The 27,739-nt window shown below is 41.7% G+C and overlaps 1 protein-coding gene across 1 annotated transcript; it reads left to right on the top strand.

Moving 5' to 3' along the window:
• LOC149435929 (uncharacterized) lies at nucleotides 1-27,739 on the top strand. Its single transcript, XM_089662244.1, has 4 exons — nucleotides 1-440; nucleotides 6,660-6,707; nucleotides 9,067-9,225; nucleotides 27,276-27,739. The coding sequence occupies exons 1-4, from the start codon at nucleotides 282-284 to the stop codon at nucleotides 27,462-27,464; spliced, it is 555 nt and encodes a 184-aa protein (XP_089518370.1). The 5' UTR covers nucleotides 1-281; the 3' UTR covers nucleotides 27,465-27,739.

Below are 27,739 nucleotides of genomic sequence, written 5' to 3' on the forward strand. Positions count from 1 at the left end.
ATGATACAAAATAAATCATTCTATTATTATTCATACAAATATATTAAAAACATTCTTTTCTAATGAATCAATAGCCAAACTCCCCCCTCACATCTCGCTTTTATCTGCCTCTTTATCATCCCTCAAATGTTAATTCATTTTTTTCTTAGTCTTATCTTCTTTTAGTGAAAGAAAAAAACCAAAAACCCCAAAAAACAGAAACCCATTTCCTCTGTCTGTAACATTTGTATAACAGGAGCCAGGCTCGGCAAGTGTCTTCTGCCCTAAATGTTTGATCTGAAATGGAGTGTCATGCAAAGCTCGTAGGCATTTATCTTGGAATGTGTTGTGTTTTTATGGTATTTATGTGCGTCTCTTCAGTCACCGTCTACAACCCGCGTCTTATTATAGAACACATTTCTGAATTACTGAAGGATCTGCACAACATACTCAAAAATAAGGTAAGTCTGAGCCTCAGCGCTCATATGCTAATGTGATGATAATTATTATATTCATTCAATTAATAATTATTGTGGAGTGAAATTTCAGTTTTGTTGAGTAAGGCTGGCCATACACTGTACAATTTTCTGTCCAATTTCTGCCCAATTTCCTTTAGATTTACCTTCAACTATGTAGTACAAGGGCCCGCCTAACTGGATACTATTGATAGTGTTGTTTAGGTTTGACCTCCTATTGTATGGTTTTTGGTAAATCTAAAGAAAAATTCTCAAGAAAATTGTATAATGTATAGCCAGAAGGTAAATCTAAAGGAAATTGGGCAGAAATTGGACAGATAATTGAAAGAAAGTTCTATAATGTATGGCCAGCCTAAGTGAAGGTTTTTTTTTTTTGCAGCTCCTATCTTTTCAGATACTGCCGTAGTCCTTCCTGACCATTTTTCAAGCTTACTATTGATGGGGATGGTATGCCTTTACTTTAGGGGACCTGTCAGAACGGAATCTGTCCCCACATCTAAGGCTGGCCATACATTATACAATTTTCTTGACAATTTTGCTTTAGATTTACCAAAAACCATATAATACGAGGTCAAACCTAAACAACACTTTCAGTTGTATCCAATCAGGTAGGCCCTTGCGCTATCTAGTTGAAGGTAAATCTAAAGGAAATTGGGCAGAAATTGGACAGAAAATTGTAGACTTCATTCACACCTGAGCATTTCATCAAAGCAACGCATATTTTAAACACGTGAAAAAATGCGTGTCGCAACTTGTGATGCCATTCAGTGTTAACCGCATGCCGCCCAGCCACTGTACATATACGGCGGCAGGGCGGCACTCACAGGCAAAACCACGTTTTAAAACGTGTGTTTTGTAAACAAATAGGGGGCGCGCACGAGGCGCGCCGCAGCCCTATTTGTCCCGCGGTTCACCACCGCAGATGTCAGTCGCCGGGTCACAGCCGCTCCTTAGCGGCTATGTCCCGGCGACCGGCGGCAAACAGTGACAGAGAATACAGCTGCAGTAGCTGTGCTGTCTGTCACTTCCCTGTCAGCTCGAGGATGAGCTGATTGAGAAAGAACAGTTTCTCTTTCTCGATCAGCCTTGTCCCGCCCAGTACACACCCCGCCCCCTAGTAAAACACTCCCCTCACTCCTATAACCCTTCCCTGCAAAATAAAGTTAACCCCTTCCTCCCCAGTGCCATTAGTACAGTGTCAGTGTTTTGTTTTTTGCACTGATCACTGTATTAGTGTTTTTGGGGATGTCAGTGACCCCAAGTCAGTACCCCCCAATGTCAAAATGTCCGCCGCAGTCCCGCAGTCCCGCCATAAGTCGCTGGTCACCGCCATAAGTCCCTGATCGCCGCCATAATTCAGTGATCGCCGCCATTATTAGTATAAAAAAAACCCTAAAAATCCCAGTATCTTTCCCGCCATTTATAAACGCTATAACTTTCACGTAAACCAATTAATTTACACGTATTGGGTTTTTTTTTTTTAGCAAAGACATGTCGCAGAATGCATTTTGGCAGAAATTTATAACTAAATTTGATTTTTGCATTTTTTTTTTCCTGGACATGTTTTATAGCAAAAAGTCCAAAATATTGTTTTTTTTTTCCTCAAAATTGTCAGACTTTTTTTTTTATAGCGCAAAAAATAAAAACCGCACAGGCGATCAAATACCACCAAAAGAAAGTTCAATTTGTGGGGAAAAAAGGATGTAAATTTCATTTATGTACCGTATTGCATGACCGCGCAATTGTCCGTTAAACTAGCGCAGCGCTGTATAGCAGAAAAATGGCGTAAATTGCAGTATCTATACCATAGTTTGTAGACGCTATAACTTCCACACAAAGCAATCAATATACACTTATTGGGATTTTTTTTACCAAAAACATGGAGCAGAATACATTTTGGCCTAAATTTATAACCAACTTTGAGTTTACTATATATTTTTTATAGCTGAAAATAAAAAATATTGTTTTTCTTCAAAATTTTGGGCTTTTTTTTGTTTATAGCGTGAAAAATAAAAAGCGCACAGGTGATCAAATTACACCGAAAGAAAGCTCTATTTGTGTGAAAAAAAGGACGTAAATTTCGTTTGGGTGCAGCATTGCATGACCGCGCAATTATCAGTTGAATTAGTGCAGCGCCGAGTAGCAAAAAGAGGCGTGGTCATTAAGGGGGGTAAATCCTCTGGAGCTCAAGTGGTTAATGGCATCCGCAATGTGACAAGTAGAAGTATGTTTTTTCTGCACCAAAAAACCCCCCCAGCAAACATGGGAAAACACGCGGGGCTCAGCGAGTCAAAAAGCTGCATGAGTTACTTTGCCGTGTTGGTGGTGCGTAGGGCGGCCCATGGAAATGAATGGGAAGCCCTATGCGCATAGCATGAGAACGCACTCAAAAACACCCAATGGTGTGATTTTGCACGTATTCTCCATACACCTAAGTGGGATTGCAGCCTCATATGCAGAAGCATCTTCCAGGTCAGCGACTTCCAAGGTCCAAGATGGCGGCCATGAAAGTTTCAATATTAGTCAGCTACCATATTTTCCAGCTTTCTATTAATAGTGGGACTGATGTATGCATTGTTATTAGAAAATCCGCAACCTCACCACCACTACATGCCTGGAAAAGTATTTCGCCAAAGATGAATCTTCTATCGCAGGAGATGCCTGTAATTTGATTTCGCCCTCTGTGCAGCTTTCTGGGCAAAGCAGCCAGCCAGTCACTGGAACATACATATACTCAGGGCTGCTGATAGAATCCACGGGGTCCCATACAGCTAACCTGACAGGGCCCCTCTTCTAAAAAAAAACCCACAGATTATGTTTCTGTTATGAATGAACACAGTGAGTGATTGGTCCCAATCACTCATTGGGTTCATTCGGGAAAGGAAGGGGGTGGTGAATGTAGACATATTTACCGAGCCCTTCATCCACACTCCTTCCTGAAGGATCCTATTGTGTGCTTGCAGCTGCTGGTGGGAAGAAAAGGAGGGAAGTCTGCAGCACTGCAGGGGTGGGGGGGCCTGGGCAACAGGGGGAACAGCATGGTGCATATGGAGGATGATGGGTGTGGTGGGGGGGGGCAGTTACTGGAACCGATCCCCTGTATGGCTCTCTCGGCAGCAGCTGAAAGCCAGCGTGAGGGAAAGAAGAAGACATCAGCTTTCAGCTGCAGAGAGAGCCATACAGGGGATTGGTTCCAATTACTCCCCTCCATGCCGTGCCAGTCATCCTTCCTGCCAACATCCGATTCACCTAGCTGCCTGGGCCCCGTACAGGAGGAGGAGGACTGGCTATCCCCTCTTCAGTCCATCCTGAACACGGCTGCCAGACTCATTCACCTTTCCAACCGCTCTGTCTCCGCCACCCCCCTCTGCCAATCCCTCCACTGGCTTCCGATTGCGCAACGGATCAAATTCAAAATCCTAACGCTGACGTACAAAGCTGTCCACCATACTGCCCCGAACTACATCACTGACCTAATATCCAAGTACCGCTCAGCGTGCACACTCCGCTCCTCACAAGACCTCCTTCTCTCTAGTTCCCTGGTCTCCTCCTCCCATGCCCGCCTCCAGGACTTCTCCAGGGTGTCACCCATCCTCTGGAACTCCCTGCCCCAACCCATCAGATTATCACCTACTCTCCTCTCCTTTAGGCGCACCCTGAAAACCCATCTCTTCAGGGAAGCCTACCCCACCCCCTGCTAACTTGCCAACCTCCTCCACTCTTCCTACCACTCCATCCCCCACAGCTATCTCCTCCTGTACCACCATCCCCTCCCTCCTAGATTGTAAGCTCCAAAGAGCAGGGCCCTCGATCCCCTCATGTTTTGCATTGTATTGGTATTGTTCTGTCACATGTTCTGTCCCCCTTTGTAATGTACAGCGCTGAGCGAACTATTGGCGCTTTATAAATACTGTATAATAATAATAATAATAATAATATCTCCTTATCCATGGCCCTGTGTGTATATATACAGACGTTCCTCGGTTTATGAACGCCGCCTCGGTTAATGTAATTTTCAGTTTACAAATTTTTTTTCGCAATACGAACAGATTAATTTGTTTTCACTGCATTTACAAATTTTTTTTTAATCATGGCCCTGTACAGTATTTATACCTTTAAAGTGCACTTTATAAAGAGTTTTAAACAGATAAAAAAAATGTTTTACTTTTTTTTTGACCTCCAGAATGGATTAATTGTCTTTCAATGCATTTACAAATTTTTATTTTAATCTCCTCGGCGGTCTGATTATTTCAGATTTTTGGTGCTGAAAGCGGTACATTATTTTGCATGGAAATATGTAGTTTTTTTTATTGTAGGCTGTAATTTTTAGGAATAACTCACTGAAATCTGTCCGAACAAGAGTCTAGTAAACATCCCGGGGATGATAAAACTTGAAACACGAAATCATAAATTATAATTTAATAAATAATCATAAAAAATAATAATAATACATTTAATTCAATAATATATTCAAACCAAAAACACAGAAACGTGAAATAGAGCGCCAAGTTCGCACATCGCTGAGCAAAGTCGCAGAATCGTTTTCAGTTTCTGATGAGGAATTTCCCCCACGAATCATTATCACTCAATTCTGCAAGTGGTTCTGATTTACTAAAAACATATAAATAAGCGAGCGCCTTCCAAAATAGCAGCAGCTGTACACCAAAGGCACCGTATAAGACCTTCCAACAGACAATAGTATATAAAAAGTGCAGCGCTAATACAAAATTAGATAAAAGTATATATACATGTATAAATTCATGCAATATAAAGTGTCTTCGTGCATACAGATATACGCCACTATACTGTGGCTAATAGGACGTGAGGAAGGATTGTTACATCCAAAGGTGAGTTCAGCGTGAGGATGTGAACCAAGTCTCAAACAATCTATAGCTCTCCAGACGACACTGACTGTGTGCACGGTGAAACAATGGGGGTACAAATTGCGCACTCACCAGATGCGCAACCTTTGTGCGCTTTTCTATAATATAAGGACCTCCAATCATTCAACTAGGGTCTGGCCAGATCTGGTCAGGTCCCCTTCTTTCTCCAGAACCTTGCGATCAGCCTTCTCCTTAAGTGATCACCACTCTCCGAATAAACCTGGCTCCCGCAGGAGCTCAGAAAGAAGCAAAGGAGGCCAATAGTGCAGTATGTCTATGGGTGCATTTATTCCCACATACAAACAAAGGGTACAAGGTATGGAGTAGAATAAAGATACTGACCCAGTATATAGTTGCCGCCGGGACCCCTCGTGGTGCCGGCGGGGATAGCGTCGAACAGCTGAAGCCTGACCCTGACGCGTTTCGAGCGACAGCTCTTAGTCAAAGGGTTTAGCCGGTCTAAAACCGCTTTTGACCTAAAGGGACGCTTTTTGGACGCCATGGACGTTTCTCAGTTTCCAGGCAGAAAGAACAGTAAAAATGCAGGCAGGGCGCCGGAGAAAGCACTCGGGACAAAATGTATGTGAAATGGATTGAAACAGCAATGTTTTACTATGTAAAATTTGTTTTTAAAAAATGACATTTTTTTAAATTTTCAAATTTCCCACCACCGGCGGCGCCCGTACGTCCCGACGTCACAGGGACCGGAACACAGAAGCCGGATGCCGGCATCAGCCGGAGGAGATGGCCGGGGATGCTGCAGGGGACACATCGCGGGAGCGAAGGACAAGGTAAGTGCTGCAGGGACTCCCTATGTAGTGCCGCATGGTAAGCTCGAGTGTAGCTCGGGGTTACCGCTTTAAGCACTGACATTTTACCCCGAGCTACACTCGGGAATACCGCCAGGGAGGTTAATCATGTCCCTTAATGCCTTTAAAGTGCACTTTATAAAACATTTTGAACAGATAAAACTTTTTTTGACTTTTTTCTGACCTCTGGAACGGATTAATTGGCTTTCAATGCATTTACGAATTAATTTTTAATCATGTCCCTGTACAGTATTTATGCCTTTAAAGTGCACTTTATAAAGAGTTTTGAACAGATAAAAGACTTTTTTTCTTACTTTTTTCTGACCTCCGGAATGGATGAATTGGTTTTCAATGCATTCCTATGGGAAACCACGTTTCGGTTTACAAATTTTTTGCAATACGAAAAGTCCCGCAGAACGCATTAAATTTGGAAACCGAGGTACGCCTGTATATAGTTTTAATAAAACAGTATAATATACATTGTTTACATTTTTATTTTCTTTCTATTTTAGGATGTGAATCTGAGAACTAAAGAGCCATGTCCCATAAAACGTCATATGGTAAGATAAGCTATTTATTAACCCCTCACCTACCGGGCACTTCTACCCCCTTCCTGCCTACAGGGCACTTCTACCCCCTTCCTGCCTACAGGGCACTTCTACCCCCTTCCTGCCTACAGGACACTTCTACCCCCTTCCTGCCTACAGGGCACTTCTACCCCCTTCCTGCCTAACGGGCACTTCTACCCCCTTCCTGCCTACAGGGCACTTCTACCCCCTTCCTGCCTACAGGACACTTCTACCCCCTTCCTGCCTACAGGACACTTCTACCCCCTTCCTGCCTACAGGACACTTCTACCCCCTTCCTGCCTACAGGGCACTTCTACCCCCTTCCTGCCTACAGGACACTTCTACCCCCTTCCTGCCTACAGGACACTTCTACCCCCTTCCTGCCTACAGGGCACTTCTACCCCCTTCCTGCCCAGGTCAATTGCCAGCTTTCAGCGCTGTCACACTTTGAATGACAATTGCGCGGTCATGCAACACTGTACCCGTATGAAATTTTTATCATTTTTTTGAGACAGATAGAGCTTTCTTTTGGTGGTATTTAATCACCTCGGGGTTTTTTATTTTTTGCAAAACAAACCAAAAACAACTGAAAATTTTGAAAAAAAAAAGTTTTTTCCTAGTTTTTGTTATACAATTTTGTAAATTAGTGATTTTTCTCCTTCACTGATGTGCGCTGATGCCCTGATGATCAGTGTAGATGTCCCCTCCGAGGAATGCCGATTACCGGCTCTCCTCTCCTCTGTCAGCGTGACAGCTCGAGAGGAGAGAAATGCCGATAACCGGCATTTCCATGTTTACATGTGATCACCTGTGATTGGACACAGCTGATCACATGACCGGGCCGACATCTTCGGCTCTTTCTGTGATCCGCTGTGTCCGAAGGACACAGCTCAGCGGCGATCGCCACGCTGCGCGCTCCCTGAGCTGCGCATGCGCGCTGAGAATGGAAGGACGTCATATGACGTCCTATCAGAACGAGAGAACCACCTTGCGCCCGTCATTGGACTATAGGGCGGGTGGAAGGTGGTTAATATTAATATTTGTATTGTTATTATTATTATTATTATTGTTAATAATATTCAGGTTTTATATAGCACTGACTGCACTGAGCTTTACAAAATAAAGACAAACAATACAGTTACCAAACATTTCAGGACAAGAGGGTTAGAAGGGCCCTGCCCATGAGAGCTTACAATCTAATAGGGTGGGGGAAGTGATACAGAATGTAATAGCTCTGGGGGGGGGGGGGGGGGGTGATTCAATGGAGAAAGCAGAGGGACAATTTTTAGACAGTGGGGGGAGGGGAGAGTCTTTCCTGAAGAGTTGAATCTTTCTGCGATCAACTAACTAATTTTTCTTACTCCAGGCACGGATATTGTTATCCATTACATAAGCACAGGCAGGGCTGCTGTTAGAAACAGGGCCCCCTCCCAAAAAAAAAAAAATCTCAATTTACTACGCTTCAGTTATGAATGAACACAATAAGTGATTGATACAGATCACTCGTGTTCATCCGGGAAAGGAAGGGTCTGGTAAATGTGACATATTTACCAAACCTTTCCCCCGCTCTCCATCTTGAAGGATTCTATTTTGTGATTGCAGCTGCCGGTGGGAAGGAGGGGAGGAGGGAAGCCAGCAGCATTGCGGGGGTGGGGGCACACGGGGGGGGGGGGGCTAGGAAGCAGGGGGAAACATATGGTTTACAGGGAGGGTGATGGGTCCATTGGGGCAATTACTGGAACCAATCCCCTGTATGGTTCTCTCTGCAGCAGCTGAAGGCCAGCATGAGGGAGGAGAAGAATCTGGGTTTCACCTGCTGCAGAGAGAACCATACAAGGGGGTACCACCAGTCCTCCTGTACGGGGACCAGGCCAGCAGGGGGATCCAGGCAGCTGGGTATATTTGATGTGGGCAGGGAGGGTGACCAGCATGGCAGGGAGGGAAATTACTGGAACCGATCCCCTGTATGGTTCTCTCTGCAGCAACTGAAAGCCAGCAGGAGGGAGAGGAGAAGAAGCCGGCTTTCAGCTGCTGCAGGGAAAACCATACAAGGGGGTATCACCAGTCCTCCTTTACGGGGACCAGGCCAGCAGGGGGACCCAGGCAGCTGGGTGAATTTGATGTGGGCGGGGAGAGTGACCAGCACGGCAAGGAGGGCAATTACTGGAACCGATCCCCTGTACGGTTCTCTCTGCAGCAGCTGAAAGCCAGCAAGAGGGAGATGAGAAGAAGCGGCTTTCAGCTGCTGCAGAGAGAGGCAGAAGACATAATGGTTGCGTCATCTTCTAGTAGATTATGCATTTCAATGAAAAAACTGAATTTTCTACATTTTCTATTTTTTTTTGTTCAGGAATCTAAAAGGCGCTGTGCTGGAACCTTCCTGGATATGTTTCAGTATGGTACCAAAATGTTTGGCCAGAAGCTCCACAACATTTCCGATGTATACAGTATCACCAAAAGCATAGATAGCTGTGTGGATCAACTCAAGGAGGATTGCAAGGGTTTGCTGGTAAGAACAAGTTGCTTTGCATTGAAATGGAACATTATACTAGTTTTACTCAGGCCATACACGGGTTGAATTTTGAACAAATTTTGAAGAAAACAAAAAATTTCTTGCCTATGGCAACCCGATGGTGCCACCATTGATTTCACAATTAGACCAACCAAGCCTTTAATTTTTCACCTCGTAGCTACAGAAAATACATTTTCGTGGCCAAGAATTTTCTTCTCCCACCAGGTCACAGCTCATGCACATTTCTTTTTTGACTACATTTCTTGCACGATTCTTCCACCGTTGATTAGAAATTCGTTTGTTTTTTAAAAAATCTCCAACATGCCCGATCACTCAATTTTAATGGTCGCTCGAAAATCAGCCATTGCTGTGGCCCACTAACGGTGCAAAATTCAAACAAAAATTCTTAGAAAATATTTTCAAAAGAAAATTCTTTCTGGATTCTGCCACCATTGATTAGCTACGAGTCCCTGTAGCGTAACGCGTAGGGGACGGGCGGTGACGTCATCACGCATCCACAGAGGAACGGCGAGTATACACCCTGAAGGCAGACACACCTATAAGGCTGACCATATTACGATCTGGATACATTTTATGTAAAGCGCTACTTTATCTTTCACAATGTGAGTGGGAAATCAAAGCACATTAAACAACTGAAATCCCGGATAAGACACTATGTTTCTTTTCCCTCCTTTTCATGTTCCATATATGGAGGATTAAGCCAAGCAGCCAGCGGAGAAAGTTCTATTGAGAAGGCTGTGCTGAGGAGAGAGAGGTTCACGCAGTGGACACAGATCCATAATACAATCCAGTCTGAATAATACCATCTCAATTCACATAGAGGAGAACTATCATTCCCACTTTATTTTTTTGTTTTTTTTGTTTTTTCATATTAATTTTTTGTTTTTTCACATTTATAGAATATTTAATTTCTTTTATATTTATACAAATTATATATTTAAGTATTACTGTTTGATGAAATTATTTGTTTATTGGTGGCATACACAGGTATTCACTATATCACATGAGTTAGAATATATTGGAGCGCGGTACAAAATTGGATTATATGACTCAATTTTAATGGTCGTTCGAAAATCGGCCGTCGCTGTGGTCCACTAACGGTGCAAAATTCAAACAAAAGTTCTTCGAAAATATTTTCAAAAGAAAATTCTGCCATTTTTGATTTTCAAAAGAAAATTCTGCCATTTTTGATTAGAAATTCGTTTGTTTTTCAAAAAATTTCCAACCTGCCCGATCACTCAAATTTAATGGTCGTTCGGAAATCGGCCGCTGCTGTGGTCCACTAACGGTGCAAAATTCAAACAAAAATTCTTCGAAAATATTTTCAAAAGAAAATTCTTTCTGGATTCTGCCACCATTGATTAGAAATTTGTTTGTTTTTCAAAAAATTTCCAACATGCCCGATCACTCAATTTTAATGGTCGCTCGAAAATCAGCCATTGCTGTGGCCCACTAACTGTGCAAAATTCAAACAAAAATTCTTTGAAAATATTTTCAAAAGAAAATTCTTTCTGGATTCTGCCACCATTGATTAGAAATTTGTTTGTTTTTCAAAAAATTTCCAACATGCCCGATCACTCAAATGTAATGGTCGTTCGAAAATCAGCCATTGCTGTGGCTCACTAACTGTGCAAAATTCAAACAAAAATTCTTCGAAAATATTTTCAAAAGAAAATTCTTTCTGGATTCTGCCACCATTGATTAGAAATTTGTTTGTTTTTCAAAAAATTTCCAACATGCCCGATCACTCAAATGTAATGGTCGTTCGGAAATCGGCCGCTGCTGTGGTCCACTAACGGTGCAAAATTCAAACAAAAATTCTTTGAAAATATTTTCAAAAGAAAATTCTTTCTGGATTCTGCAACCATTGATTAGAAATTTGTTTGTTTTTCAAAAAATTTCCAACATGCCCGATCACTCAAATTTAATGGTCGTTCGGAAATCGGCCGCTGCTGTGGTCCACTAATGGTGCAAAATTCAAACAAAAATTCTTCGAAAATATTTTCAAAAGAAAATTCTGCCATTTTTGATTTTCAAAAGAAAATTCTGCCATTTTTGATTAGAAATTCGTTTGTTTTTCAAAAAATTTCCAACATGCCCGATCACTCAAATTTAATGGTCGTTCGGAAATCGGCCGCTGCTGTGGTCCACTAACGGTGCAAAATTCAAACAAAAATTCTTCGAAAATATTTTCAAAAGAAAATTCTTTCTGGATTCTGCCACCATTGATTAGAAATTTGTTTGTTTTTTTAAAAAATTTCCAACATGCCCGATCACTCAATTTTAATGGTCGCTCAAAAATCAGCCATTGCTGTGGCCCACTAACGGTGCAAAATTCAAACAAAAATTCTTCGAAAATATTTTCAAAAGAAAATTCTGCCATTTTTGATTTTCAAAAGAAAATTCTGCCATTTTTGATTAGAAATTCGTTTGTTTTTCAAAAATTTCCAACCTGCCCGATCACTCAAATTTAATGGTCGTTCGGAAATCGGCCGCTGCTGTGGTCCACTAACGGTGCAAAATTCAAACAAAAATTCTTCGAAAATATTTTCAAAAGAAAATTCTTTCTGGATTCTGCCACCATTGATTAGAAATTTGTTTGTTTTTTTAAAAAATTTCCAACATGCCCGATCACTCAATTTTAATGGTCGCTCGAAAATCAGCCATTGCTGTGGCCCACTAACTGTGCAAAATTCAAACAAAAATTCTTAGAAAATATTTTCAAAAGAAAATTCTGCCATTTTTGATTTTCAAAAGAAAATTCTGCCATTTTTGATTAGAAATTCGTTTTTTTTTCAAAAAATTTCCAACATTCCCGATCACTCAAATTTAATGGTCGTTCGGAAATCGGCCGCTGCTGTGGTCCACTAACGGTGCAAAATTCAAACAAAAATTCTTCGAAAATATTTTCAAAAGAAAATTCTTTCTGGATTCTGCCACCATTGATTAGAAATTTGTTTGTTTTTCAAAAAATTTCCAACATGCCCGATCACTCAAATTTAATGGTTGTTCGGAAATCGGCCGCTGCTGTGGTCCACTAACGGTGCAAAATTCAAACAAAAATTCTTTGAAAATATTTTCAAAAGAAAATTCTTTCAGGATTCTGCCATTATTGATTAGAAATTCGTTTGTTTTTTAAAAAATTTCCAACATGCCCGATCACTCAATTTTAATGGTCGCTCGAAAATCAGCCATTGCTGTGGCCCACTAACGGTGCAAAATTCAAACAAAAATTCTTTGAAAATATTTTCAAAAGAAAATTCTTTCTGGATTCTGCCACCATTGATTAGAAATTTGTTTGTTTTTCAAAAAATTTCCAACATGCCCGATCACTCAAATTTAATGGTCGCTCAAAAATCAGCCATTGCTGTGGCCCACTAACGGTGCAAAATTCAATCAAAAATCCTTCTAAAATATTTTCAAAAGAAAATTCTGCCATTTTTGATTTTCAAAAGAAAATTCTGCCATTTTTGATTAGAAATTTGTTTGTTTTTCAAAAAATTTCCAACATGCCCGATCACTCAAATTTAATGGTCGTTCGGAAATCGGCCGCTGCTGTGGTCCACTAACGGTGCAAAATTCAAACAAAAATTCTTCGAAAATATTTTCAAAAGAAAATTCTTTCTGGATTCTGCAACCAGTGATTAGAAATTTGTTTGTTTTTCAAAAAATTTCCAACATGCCCGATCACTCAAATTTAATGGTCGTTCGGAAATCGGCCGCTGCTGTGGTCCACTAACGGTGCAAAATTCAAACAAAAATTCTTCGAAAATATTTTCAAAAGAAAATTCTTTCTGGATTCTGCAACCAGTGATTAGAAATTTGTTTGTTTTTCAAAAAATTTCCAACATGCCCGATCACTCAAATTTAATGGTCGTTCGGAAATCGGCCGCTACTGTGGTCCACTAACGGTGCAAAATTCAAACAAAAATTCTTTGAAAATATTTTCAAAAGAAAATTCTTTCAGGATTCTGCCATTATTGATTAGAAATTTGTTTGTTTTTTAAAAAATTTCCAACATGCCTGATCACTCAATTGTAATGGTCGCTCGAAAATCAGCCATTGCTGTGGTCCACTAACGGTGCAAAATTCAAACAAAAATTCTTAGAAAATATTTTCAAAAGAAAATTCTTTCTGGATTCTGCCACCATTGATTAGAAATTTGTTTGTTTTTCAAAAAATTTTCAACATGCCCGATCACTCAAATTTAATGGTCGTTCAGAAATCGGACGCTGCTGTGGTCCACTAATGGTGCAAAATTCAAACAAAAATCCTTCTAAAATATTCTCAAAAGAAAATTCTGCCATTTTTGATTTTCAAAAGAAAATTCTGCCATTTTTGATTAGAAATTCGTTTGTTTTTCAAAAAATTTCCAACATGCCCGATCACTCAATTTTAATGGTCGTTCGAAAATCGGCCGTTGCTGTGGTCCACTAACGGTGCAAAATTCAAACAAAAATTCTTCAAAAATATTTTCAAAAGAAAATTCTTTCTGGATTCTGCCACCATTGATTAGAAATTTGTTCATTTTTCAAAAAATTTCCAACATGCCCGATCACTCAAATTTAATGGTCGTTCGGAAATCGGCCGTCGCTGTGGCCCACTAATGGTGCAAAATTCAAACAAAAATTCTTTGAAAATATTTTCAAAAGAAAATTCTTTCTGGATTCTGCCACCATTGATTAGAAATTTGTTTGTTTTTCAAAAAATTTCCAACATGCCCGATCACTCAAATTTAATGGTCGCTCAAAAATCAGCCATTGCTGTGGCCCACTAACGGTGCAAAATTCAAACAAAAATCCTTCTAAAATATTTTCAAAAGAAAATTCTGCCATTTTTGATTTTCAAAAGAAAATTCTGCCATTTTTGATTAGAAATTTGTTTGTTTTTCAAAAAATTTCCAACATGCCCGATCACTCAAATTTAATGGTCGTTCGGAAATCGGCCGCTGCTGTGGTCCACTAACGGTGCAAAATTCAAACAAAAATTCTTCGAAAATATTTTCAAAAGAAAATTCTTTCTGGATTCTGCAACCATTGATTAGAAATTTGTTTGTTTTTCAAAAAATTTCCAACATGCCCGATCACTCAAATTTAATGGTCGTTCGGAAATCGGCCGCTACTGTGGTCCACTAACGGTGCAAAATTCAAACAAAAATTCTTTGAAAATATTTTCAAAAGAAAATTCTTTCAGGATTCTGCCATTATTGATTAGAAATTCGTTTGTTTTTTAAAAAATTTCCAACATGCCCGATCACTCAAATTTAATGGTCGTTCGGAAATCGGCCGTCGCTGTGGCCCACTAATGGTGCAAAATTCAAACAAAAATTCTTCGAAAATATTTTCAAAAGAAAATTCTGCCATTTTTGATTTTCAAAAGAAAATTCTGCCATTTTTGATTAGAAATTCGTTTGTTTATCAAAAAATTTCCAACCTGCCCAATCACTCAAATTTAATGGTCGTTCGGAAATCGGCCGCTGCTGTGGCCCAATAATGGTGCAAAATTCAAACAAAAATTCTTCGAAAATATTTTCAAAAGAAAATTCTTTCTGGATTCTGCCATTATTGATTAGAAATTTGTTTGTTTTTCAAAAAATTTCCAACATGCCCGATCACTCAAATTTAATGGTCGTTCGGAAATCGGACGCTGCTGTGCTCCACTAACGGTGCAAAATTCAAACAAAAATTCTTTGAAAATATTTTCAAAAGAAAATTCTTTCAGGATTCTGCCATTATTGATTAGAAATTTGTTTGTTTTTCAAAAAATTTTCAACATGCCCGATCACTCAATTTTAATGGTCGCTCAAAAATCAGCCATTGCTGTGGCCCACTAACGGTGCAAAATTCAAACAAAAATTCTTAGAAAATATTTTCAAAAGAAAATTCTGCCATTTTTGATTTTCAAAAGAAAATTCTGCCATTTTTGATTAGAAATTCGTTTGTTTTTCAAAAAATTTCCAACCTGCCCGATCACTCAAATTTAATGGTCGTTCAGAAATCGGCCGCTGCTGTGGCCCACTAATGGTGCAAAATTCAAACAAAAATTCTTCGAAAATATTTTCAAAAGAAAATTCTTTCTGGATTCTGCCACCATTGATTAGAAATTTGTTTGTTTTTCAAAAAATTTCCAACATGCCTGATCACTCAATTTTAATGGTCGCTCAAAAATTGGCCGTTGCTGTGGCCCACTAACGGTGCAAAATTCAAACAAAAATTCTTAGAAAATATTTTCAAAAGAAAATTCTGCCATTTTTGATTTTCAAAAGAAAATTCTGCCATTTTTGATTAGAAATTCGTTTGTTTTTCAAAAAATTTCCAACCTGCCCGATCACTCAAATTTAATGGTCGTTCGGAAATCGGCCGCTGCTGTGGCCCACTAATGGTGCAAAATTCAAACAAAAATTCTTCGAAAATATTTTCAAAAGAAAATTCTGCCATTTTTGATTTTCAAAAGTAAATTCTGCTATTTTTGATTAGAAATTCTTTTGTTTTTCAAAAAATTTCCAACATGCCCGATCACTCAAATTTAATGGTCGTTCAGAAATCGGCCGCTGCTGTGGCCCAATAATGGTGCAAAATTCAAACAAAAATTCTTCGAAAATATTTTCAAAAGAAAATTCTTTCTGGATTCTGCCACCATTGATTAGAAATTTGTTTGTTTTTCAAAAAATTTCCAACATGCCCGATCACTCAAATTTAATGGTCGTTCGGAAATCGGACGCTGCTGTGCTCCACTAACGGTGCAAAATTCAAACAAAAATTCTTTGAAAATATTTTCAAAAGAAAATTCTTTCAGGATTCTGCCATTATTGATTAGAAATTTGATTGTTTTTTAAAAAATTTCCAACATGCCCGATCACTCAATTTTAATGGTCGCTCGAAAATTGGCCGTTGCTGTGGCCCACTAACGGTGCAAAATTCAAACAAAAATTCTTAGAAAATATTTTCAAAAGAAAATTCTTTTGGGATTCTGCCATTATTGATTAGAAATTTGTTTGTTTTTTAAAAAATTTTCAACATGCCCGATCACTCAAATTTAATGGTCGTAGAAAATTTAAACAAAAATTCTTCGAAAATATTTTCAAAAGAAAATTTGACCCGTGTATGGCCGGCTTTAACCCCTTGATTCCGACTGCATGCTAATTAGCGGCCTCATAGAAATGTTTTTTTTTCCCGAGGGGGCTGCTAATTTGCGTACCTGTCTTTCTGCTGGGAGCGCATCGCACAGCATGCTCCCAGCACGCAGACTGGGGTGTCACTGAGAGGCCCGGGTCACGTTCTAAAGATCGGGACCCAGAACTCCTGATTCCGGGTCATCTGATCGCTGTGATAGCCTTGGACTGGCTGTCACAGTGATCAGTCACTGTAAAGCCCGCTCCCCTTGTTTTCTCTCTCTGAATGGGAGGAGAGAGATACAGGCGGACCTCAGTTTACAAATTGAATGCGTTCTGCGGGACGTTTCGTATTGAGATAAATGCCTAAACTGAAACGCGGATTCCCATAGGAATTAATTGAAAACCAGAGATCAGTTTTTCCGGAGATCAGAAAAAAGTAAAAAACAAGTCAGTACAGGAGATGACCAGAGACTGCGGATACAGTACAGGAGATGACCGGAGACTGCGGACATAGTACAGGAGATGACCAGAGACTGCGGACACAGTACAGGAGATGACCAGAGACTGCGGACATAGTACAGGAGATGACCAGAGACTGCAGACACAGTACAGGAGATGACCAGAGACTGCAGACAGTACAGGAGATGACCAGAGACTGCGGACATAGTACAGGAGATGACCAGAGACTGCAGACACAGTACAGGAGATGACCAGAGACTGCGGACATAGTACAGGAGATGACCAGAGACTGCAGACACAGTACAGGAGATGACCAGAGACTGCAGACAGTACAGGAGATGACCAGAGACTGCGGACATAGTACAGGAGATGACCAGAGACTGCAGACACAGTACAGGAGATGACCAGAGACTGCAGACAGTACAGGAGATGACCAGAGACTGCGGACACAGTACAGGAGATGACCAGAGACTGCGGACACAGTACAGGAGATGACCAGAGACTGCGGACACAGTACAGGAGATGACCAGAGACTGCGGACATAGTACAGGAGATGACCAGAGACTGCGGACAGTACAGGAGATGACCAGAGACTGCGGACACAGTACAGGAGATGACCAGAGACTGCGGACAGTACAGGAGATGACCAGTGACTGCAGACACAGTACAGAAGATGACCAGAGACTGCGGATACAGTACAGGAGATGACCAGAGACTGCGGACACAGTACAGGAGATGACCAGAGACTGCGGATACAGTACAGGAGATGACCAGAGACTGCGGACACAGTACAGGAGATGACCAGAGACTGCGGACATAGTACAGGGGATGACCAGAGACTGAGGACACAGTAGAGGAGATGACCAGAGACTGCGGACACAGTACAGGGGATGACCAGAGACTGCGGACACAGTACAGGAGATGACCAGAGACTGCGGACAGTACAGGGATGACCAGAGACTGTGGACACAGTACAGGAGATGACCAGAGACTGCAGACAGTACAGGAGATGACCAGAGACTGCGGACACAGTACAGGGATGACCAGAGACTGCGGACACAGTACAGGAGATGACCAGAGACTGCGGACACAGTACAGGAGATGACCAGAGACTGCGGACACATTAGAGGAGATGACAAGAGACTGCGGACACAGTACAGGAGATGACCAGAGACTGCGGACATAGTACAGGAGATGACCAGAGACTGCGGACATAGTACAGGAGATGACCAGAGACTGCGGACAGTACAGGGATGACCAGAGACTGCGGACACAGTACAGGAGATGACCAGAGACTGCGGACAAAGTACAGGAGATGACCAGAGACTGCGGACAGTACAGGGGATGACCAGAGACTGCGGACATAGTACAGGAGATGACCAGAGACTGCGGACAGTACAGGGATGACCAGAGACTGCGGACACAGTACAGGAGATGACCAGAGACTGCGGACATAGTACAGGAGATGACCAGAGACTGCGGACATAGTACAGGAGATGACCAGAGACTGCGGACAGTACAGGGATGACCAGAGACTGCGGACACAGTACAGGAGATGACCAGAGACTGCGGACATAGTACAGGAGATGACCAGAGACTGCGGACACAGTACAGGAGATGACCAGAGACTGCGGACAGTACAGGGATGACCAGAGACTGCGGACACAGTACAGGAGATGACCAGAGACTGCGGACAGTACAGGAGATGACTGCTGACCTTTGGGGAGGGGGGGGGAGGGGGTACCTGAATTTGACAGGTACCCGCTCTTACTGTTGTTCTTTGACCATAACCTGTTCCTCTATCCAGCCGTGTGCTGTCTTCCCGGCTTCTGTAATGGCGCTCGGCATGACAGCCGGGTGCCCAGTGCGCATGAGCGAGAAGCACTTGCGCTTTGTGATTGGTCTGGCGGCTTCTGGGATCTATCATGTGTCCCAGGTACCGCCTTACCATTCACAAAAAAGCACCGCTTCTCGCTCATGCGCACTGGGCACCCGGCTGTCATGCCGAGCGCCCACATTACAGAAGCCGGGAAGACAGCGCGCCGCTGGATAGAGGAACAGGTAAGGTCAAGGAACAACTCCGCGGAAGTAAGAGCGGCTACCTGTCAAATTCAGGTACCCGCTCCCCCCCCTCCCCAAAGGTCCGCAGTCATCTCCATAAGGTCTGTCACGGCGGCGGTGGAAATACCGGACCGGCCGCTCCATATTCGCTCCATAAGATGCACTAACATTTTCCTCCCTTTTTTTGGGGGGAATAAAGTGCGTCTTATGGAGCGAAAAATACGGTAACTTACACATATGTGGCATCTTTATGATCGTCAGAGGCAGGGAAAATAATTATGGATTGTTCTTTGGTGGTAGGTTATGGTAGTATCAAGAAATATACAGCTAAATTTAAAAAAAACTATTTTTTGCTATTTTGGGCCAGTTTGGGTAATAAAAAAAAAAATCAGGAGATATCCATTACCATTTACCACCAAAAGAAAGCCCAATTTGTCCTGAAAAAAAATCGCGGTATAATCCACCTAGATGTACAAAGTAGCTGTGATGATACGGACGGTTTTGCTAACACGGGTCAAAGTTGCAAAATTGTGCTTAGGCATTAAGATTTGTTTTACCCTCAGGCATGAAGGGGTTAGAGAGAGTGGGAAAGGGTAAGAACCCCTGTCAGGATTTGATCGCAGAAGTCCATCGTCAATCGTGTTTCATGTTGTCTAGGAATGCAGTTCCTCATTATTCACAATGGACATCCACCACCAGAGATGAACTAGGTTCAGACCAAACCCAGCAGTTTCAACAGAATCCTGTGGGAAACTGTCACATGATCGCTCCCCTGCTGGTCCAATTAGCTGTAGCCAGGGGATTCGCCATCCCGCCCACATGGAAGAAAAACATATTTGACATATATTTTAACCACTTCCAGACCGGACACTTTTACCCCCTTCCTGACCAGGGCAATTTTCAGCTTTCAGCGCTATCACACTTTAAATGACAATTGCGCGGTCATGCAACACTGTACCCAAATGAATTTTTTACCATTTTTTTGAGACAGATAAAGCTTTATTTTGGTGGTATTTATTCACCGCTGGGATTTTTATTTTTTTTGCTATGTAAATGGAAAAGTCCCAAAATTTTGAAAAAAAGTGTTTTTTTTATAACATTTTGCAAATAAATAATATTTCATCATAAATCTTGGCCAAAATTTATTCCGTTATCTTTTTAGTAAAAAAAAAAAAAATCCAAATTAGTTTATAACCAAAAATTATAATTTTTAAACATTTTTTTTTACATTTTTATTTTATTTTTTTTGTATTATTATTTTTTATTTTTATTTTTTTTACATACTGTCACCCTAGCAGTACAGTGTCACCATGGTGACACTGTACTACTTGTGGGGGGTGATGAAGATTTTTTTTTTTTTTTACACTGATTGCTTTTACACCCATATAGGATGTAAAAGCAATAATTTCTCTTTCTCTCTGTGTGCATTCTTGCAGCCATTGAGAAGTACTGAGTGAGCTGTGATTGGTCACAGCTTGTCACATGGTACAAGGCTGTTGTGAATAGCCTTGTACCATGTGACCTCTGTGATCATTCACAGATTTCACACGTAGTAAGCAATGATGTCAGAAGTGACATCTTGCTTACTACTTTGCATGTGATCACTGATTGGCCAATCAGTGATCACATGATCGGGACCTCGTACAGAGGTCCCGTCCGACGATCGGTGTTTCACTGTGTCCGGAGGACACAACGGGCACCGGATCGCGGTGCTGCGCGCTCCCAGGGAGCGCGCACAAGCAGGGTGCGGGGAGGCCGTTTATAAACAGCCACCCGACCCTGCACTGCCACCGTCCGGCCGTTTTATATGCAACGGCCGGTCGGGAAGTGGTTAAAAATATTCTTTCCATATATATTGACATAAATTAGAAATGCTGAAATGTTGGCCGTATTCAATATATTTCATTTAAAAAAAAATATATATATATACTGTTCCTGAGGAGTAGGGAAAGGTTAGGGTTAGGCCAGGGGCGGACTGGCAACTCATGGGGCCCCCCGGGCAATAGGGGATCATGGGGCCCCTGTGTCCTTGGCCAAACTCCAAAAAGCCTATGAAAAAGGTACCAGGGGCATCTCATGGGGCCCCCTACTGACCCTGGGCCTTCGGGAAGTGCCCGAGTTTCCAAATGGTCAGTCCGCCCCTGGTCTAGGCCCAGACTGGCCATAGGGCACAAAAGGCATTTGCTCAGTGGGCCGGAGACGCCAGGCCTCATGTCCTTGTGGGGCCCAAAGCAGCTGCAGCAGCTGGGCTGCTCCTTGAGCCCACATTCAGTTCAGCTGTCTGGGCCGAGAGGGGGGCGGACACTTCAGGTCAGCTGTCCTCAATCTCCTTTCTCAGTCTCAAAGGTGAAACATCAGAGGTCTTTTTAGACCCCTGGTATCTCACTAAGCCCCCCCCAATGGGGTTCCTAAAACAATCTTAAAAAAAAATATAATAAAAAAAAAAATAAATAAAATTACAAAAATAAAAAACTACTGATTTATTATCATATACATAACTTCATGAGGTTGATAAATTACAGAGACTGAAGAAGGCTAAACATAACTAAAAGACATCAAGAAACCGGTAACTGTCATTATTTGTAATTTGTTGTTTTTTGGGGTTTTTTTAAAAAGGCTGTTCAGGCAAAAATGGGCCTATTTTTGATCCTAGTCTGTGCCTGCTTGTGGCCTACGTCCAGGAGCGGACTGACAACTCATGGGGCCCCCGGGCAATAGGGGATGATGGGGCCCCTGTGTCCTTGCCCAAACTCAAATAAGCCTATGAAAAAGATACCAGGGGCATCTCATGGGGCCCCCTACTGACCCCGGGCCCTCGGGCAGTGCCCGAGTTTCCAAATGGTCAGTCCGCCCCTGCCTACGTCTACAACTCACCAAGCTCCCTCTTGGACTGGCCAGGACGCATTTCACCTCCCTTGGCAGGCGCTCTCTTCAGCTCGGGTCTACTACCGATGACTTTCTGCTGCATTGACAGTCAGATGAGCTGCCAATAGATCAGGTGTAGCTGGTGCTACCCCCTCGCATCCGACTCCACTCTCTCTGTGGGCTCTGTGTTCCTTTCTGACCACTCTCTTCCCTCCTTCTCCATTGGCTGCAATTGGAAGAGAGAGTAGGGAAGCATGATGGGACATGTAGTCCCCGTTCAGGTGGCTCCATGCTACACCTAAAGGAGCAAACTATATTCCACACAAGGCCTTGTTGCAGGAGAGGTAGTGTTAGCTGGAGCCTAGGAGAAAACTGGACAGTGCTGCAAGAAGAGTGTGAGATACAAGACGGTTGGGAGAGCTGAGGGCCATTTCAAGAGTCCAGACCGGTCTGAATTGCAAGACGGAGAAAGGGTTTCCAAATCGCTGACTGTATGGAGAGGCAAGGTAGTCAATCTTGCAAGCGGATGGTTCACGGTAACATGATCAGCATCTCTTCTTCCTCCTAGGGATTGAGAGAACAAGCCCCCCCCTACCTGAGAGACCATCCTTCACTCTGCTAAGACTACAGACTGGGTGAGAGGGTTCCATAATCCAAGCTGCGTCCATTTACAAGAGATTCTGTCATTTTTAGTTGCTTCACCTTGCATCACAGTTTGGCACTTTGGACACAGACTTCCAAGCTCAATCCAGCCTACAGATTTAGCGTCAGAACCCCCCTTCATGCTCTAAACGCAGGACTCTTGCTGCTGCACTGGTAACCTTGCTGGTAGGAATATTATTAGTATCACATCCGGCTGTAAAAGAACTTCAAATCTAATGTGCACCAACTAGGGCCCCAGGAAGCGCGCAGCAGAATCTGTTCTGATACTAAAGATGGTGTTATTACATGCAACTTCATTCCGTGAGTTAAACCCTGTTTCTAGTCATTGAGAACCCATAAGTGAGTCTAATTTCTCTTTATTTTCTCTACTCAGCTCAATTTGGGATAGAAACAGCTCAGTCCTGGGAGAAACATTTAAACTCTGGTCCTCCAGGATGATTGAATATATTTAAAGTGGTACTGCATATGTTCCCTTTTGACTAAGTATTCCAGGCTGATTATCTTTCGCGCTCAGTTACCATTGTTTCTTTGTGTTACAATCAAAACATTGGTTCACCATAAACTGTGTCAATATTTTGAGTCTCACAGCCAGTATAGGGTTATTGTTCTTGGAGTCGAGGTGCAGAACAGGAAACCCAAAATTACCAAACGGCTCCTTTGGGGGTGGCGCTACACAGCTATGGAAGGGGAATCCTCCAACGGGATGTCTTCTGGTGACAGCTGTTTTAGCCACTTACCATCCAACTTTTCGTGGTTATACCAAAGTGATGCCCCCACGACAGACATCACCCGGTACTGTTTTTCTGAGCTGGCGGTCGGTCTGGAGGATTTTTTACATCTTATAGATCCTAAAGAACACCTGTCACATACCTATTGCTGTCACTAGGATGTTTACATTCCTTGTGACAGCAAAAACAGTAATAAAAAAAAAAAAAGAAACAGTGTAAAAATAAACATCAAAAAAAATAAATAATAATTAAAAAAATAAAAATTTAAAGCGCCCTCATCCTCCCATCCTCACGCTCAAAGGCGAATGCACGCATCGGTCCTGCACGCACGCAAACAGTGATCGACCCACACATATGCAGTATCACCGCGAACGTCAAATCATGGGCAATTTGAAAGCGTGACATGTTTGGTATCTAATTACTCGGTGTGTCATCTTTTATATTTTACAAAAAAAAATGAGTTATGTATTGTTACGCCACGGTTAACATAATTTTCGGTTTACACATGAAAATCCATTGAAAATAATGCCTCGGTTTACACATTTTTTTCACAATGCAAAGCAAGTTTCCCCAGGATGCAATGCACCTGGGAGGATTATAGCGCCGGCCCCGTGCCTTTAAAGTGCACTTTATAAAGAGTTTTGAACAGAAAATACTTTTTTTTACATTTTTTCTGACCTCAGGAACGGATTAATTGGTTTTCAATGCATTTACAAATTTTTTTTAATCACGTCCCTGTACAGTATTTATGCCTTTAAAGTGCACTTTATAAAGAGTTTTGAACAGATATGACTTTTTTTTTAACTTTTTTCTGACCACTGGAATGGATTAATTGGTTTTCAATGCATTTAAAAAATTTTTTAACCACTTCCCGCCCACCATATAAGGTAATCACGGGCGCAAGGTGGATCTCTCATTCTTGGAGGACGTCATATGACGTCCTCCCATTCTAACCACGCATGCACGGCTCCGGGAGCGCGCTGAGCGGCCATCAGTGCTGCGCTGTGTCCCTTGGACACAGCAGATCACCGATCAATGGAAAGAGCCGAAGATGTCGGCTCAGTCATGTGATCAGCTGTGTCCAATCACAGCTGATCACATGTAAACAGGGAAATGCCAGTTATCGGCATTTCTCTCCACTCGAGCCGTCACGCTGACAGAGGAGAGGAGAGCCGGTAATCAGCATTCCTCAGAGGGGACATATACACTGATTATCAGGGCACTGATGATCAGTGTATCCTGATGATCTGTGTAGCCCCAGCAGTGCCACCTGTCAGTGTCCATCAATGCCTTGTGTTAGTGCTCATAAGTGCCACCTGCCAGTACCCATCAGTGTCACATCAATGCCACATATCAGTGCCTACTTTTTTTTTCAAAATTTTCAGTTGTTTTTGGTTTGTTTGGCAAAAAATAAAAAACCCCGAGGTGATTAAATATCACCAAAAGAGAGCTCTATCTGTCTCAAAAAAAATGATAAAAATGTCATATGGGTACAGTGTTGCATGACCGCGCAATTGTCATTCAAAGTGCGACAGCGCTGAAAGCTGAAAATTGGCCTGGGCAGGAAGGGGGTATAAGTGCCCTGTAGGCAAGTGGTTAATCATGTCCCTGTACAGTATTTATGACTTTAAAGCACACTTTATAAAGAGTTTTGAACAGCTAAAATACTTTTTTTTTACTTTTTTCTGACCTCTGGAACGGATTATTTTTTTTCAATGCAATTACGAATTAATTTTTAATCATGTCCCTGTACAGTATTGATGCCTTTAAAGCACCCTTTATAAAGGGTTTTGAACAGATTACTTTTTTTCTGATCTCCAGAACGGATTAATTGGTTTTCAATGCATTCCTATGGGAAACCGCGTTTCGGTTTACGAATTCTTTGCAACATGAAACTTTCCGCAAATTCGTAAACCGAGGTTCGCCTGTGTGTATTTATGTATATATATATATGTGTGTGTGTGTGTGTGTGTATCAGGGGCGGACTGACCATTTGGAAACTCGGGCACTGCCTGAGGGCCCGGGGTCAGTAGGGGGCCCCATGAGATGCCCCTGGTACCTTTTTCATGGGCTTTTTGGAGTTTGGGCAAGGACACAGGGGCCCCATGATCCCCTATTGCCCGGGGGCCCCATGAGTTGTCAGTCCGCCCCTGGTGTGTATATATATGTATGTGTGTGTGTGTATATATGTATGTGTGTATATATATGTATGTGTGTATATATGTATGTGTGTATATATATGTATGTGTGTATATATGTATGTGTGTATATATATGTATGTGTGTGTATATATACAGTGGGGATCGAAAGTTTGGGCACCCCAGCTAAAAATTTGTATTAATGTGCATAAAGAAGCCAAGGAAAGATGGAAAAATCTCCAAAAGGCATCAAATTACAGATTAGACATTCTTATAATATGTCAACAAAAGTTGGATTTTATTTCCATCATTTACACTTTCAAAATAACAGAAAACAAAAAAATGGCGTCTGCAAAAGTTTGGGCACCCTGCAGAATTTATAGCATGCACTGCCCCCTTTGCCAAGCTGAGACCTGCCAGTGTCATGGATTGTTCTCAATCATCGTCTGGGAAGACCAGGTGATGTCAATCTCAAAGGTTTTAAATGCCCAGACTCATCTGACCTTGCCCCAACAATCAGCACCATGGGTTCTTCTAAGCAGTTGTCTAGAAAACTGAAACTGAAAATAGTTGACGCTCACAAAGCTGGAGAAGGCTATAAGAAGATAGCAAAGCGTTTTCAGATGTCAATATCCTCTGTTCGGAATGTAATTAAGAAATGGAAGTCATCAGGAACAGTGGAAGTTAAAGCAAGATCTGGAAGACCAAGAAAAATATCAGACAGAACAGCTCGCAGGATTGTGAGAAAAACAATTCAAAACCCACGTTTGACTGCATGATCCCTCCGGAAAGATCTGGCAGACACTGGAGTTGTGGTACACTATTCCACTATAAAGAGATACTTGTACAAATATGGTCTTCATGGAAGAGTCATCAGAAGGAAACCTCTTCTACGTCCTCACCACAAAAATCATCGTTTGAACTTTGCAAATGAACATATAGACAAGCCTGATGCATTTTGGAAACAAGTTCTGTGGACCGATAAGGTTAAAATTTAACTTTTTGGCCGGAATGAGCAAAGGTACGTTTGGAGAAGAATGGGCACAGAATTTAATGAAAAGAACCTCTGTCCAAGTGTTAAGCATGGGGTTGGATCAATCATGCTTTGTGGTTGTGTTGCAGCCAGTGGCACAGGGAACATCTCACGAGTAGAAGGAAAAATGGATTCAATAAAATTTCAGCAAATTTTGGATGGTAACTTGATGCCATCTGTGAAAAAGCTAAAGTTAAAGAGAGGATGGCTTCTACAAATGGATAATGATCCTAAACACACCTCGAAATCCACGAGGGATTACATCAAGAGGCGTAAACTGAAGGTTTTGCCGTGGCCTTCACAATCTCCTGACCTCAACATAATTGAAAATCTATGGATAGACCTTAAAAGAGCAGTGCGTGACAGACAGCCCAGAAATCTCAAAGAACTGGAAGACTTTTGTAAGGAAGAATGGGCAAAGATACCTCAAACAAGAATTGAAAGACTCTTGGCTGGCTACAAAAAGCGTTTACAAGCTGTGATACTTGCCAAAGGGGGCAGTACAAGATATTAACTCTGCAGGGTGCCCAAACTTTTGCAGACGCCATTTTTTCATTTTCTGTTGTTTTGAAAGTGTAAATGATGGAAATAAAATCTAACTTTTGTTGACATATTATAAGAATGTCTAATCTGTAATTTGATGCCTTTTGGAGATTTTTCCATCTTTCCTTGGCTTCTTTATGCACATTAATACAAATTTTTAGCTGGGGTGCCCAAACTTTCGATCCCCACTGTATGTATATGTATATATATGTGTATGTGTGTGTGTATATATATATATACATATATGTATATATATAATGATTTGAGGTTCTAAGTAATTTTCTAGCAAAAAAAAAACAAACCTTGATTGTTACATGTGAACAAAAAGGACTTCCAATTTCCTGTCTTATCTTCTGGCTACAAAATGAAGAAATTCCTAAAAAACAGTCACTTATAATATATGATTACATTGTGTCTTCCAGGAACATAACACAACATGCAAACAATTTACAACTGAGAGAGAAATTATTCATTTCGTGGAGAATTTCAAGGAATTCTCAAGTTGTTTTGGGCCATTGGATGTATGTTGTCCACATGCACCCAACCAAGAACACGACGGCAGTAAAGAGGACCATCCAGATGGACATACTCCGATCTGCGGCAGGCGGTAGAGTTTTCAAAGCATCACCTGGCCGTCCAAAGCAAAGCAACACCGGAAGAAAATGTGCCAAACAATTATCCATGCCTTGTAATCTTTCAAAACTAACATTGCTGGATATTCAGTCAAATTTAAAAAAAAAATGTAATTTCCTCTTTAATGTTTGTATGGTGCGAGAAATTTCTCATCTTTTCTCGTTGGCCAAGAACCAGCTGTACTTGTCCATGGCCCAGTGTGAGCCTTGCATGAGGATTGTGGGAAAATAAAATTGTTACTTTTTGTTCTGTA

This window comes from Staurois parvus, unplaced genomic scaffold (assembly GCF_062004578.1).
Source record: "Staurois parvus isolate SC_StPar_1 unplaced genomic scaffold, SC_StPar_1.0 ptg001447l, whole genome shotgun sequence".
NCBI lineage: Eukaryota > Metazoa > Chordata > Amphibia > Anura > Ranidae > Staurois > Staurois parvus.

Excerpts from the sequence above, each read along its gene's own strand:
- LOC149435929 (XM_089662244.1), top strand. The coding sequence starts at position 282 with ATGGAGTGTCATGCAAAGCTCGTAGGCATTTATCTTGGAATGTGTTGT. Across the intron at positions 441-6,659 it reads ACAACATACTCAAAAATAAG|GATGTGAATCTGAGAACTAA; the intron begins GTAAGTCTGAGC and ends TTTCTATTTTAG. Across the intron at positions 6,708-9,066 it reads GTCCCATAAAACGTCATATG|GAATCTAAAAGGCGCTGTGC; the intron begins GTAAGATAAGCT and ends TTTTTTGTTCAG.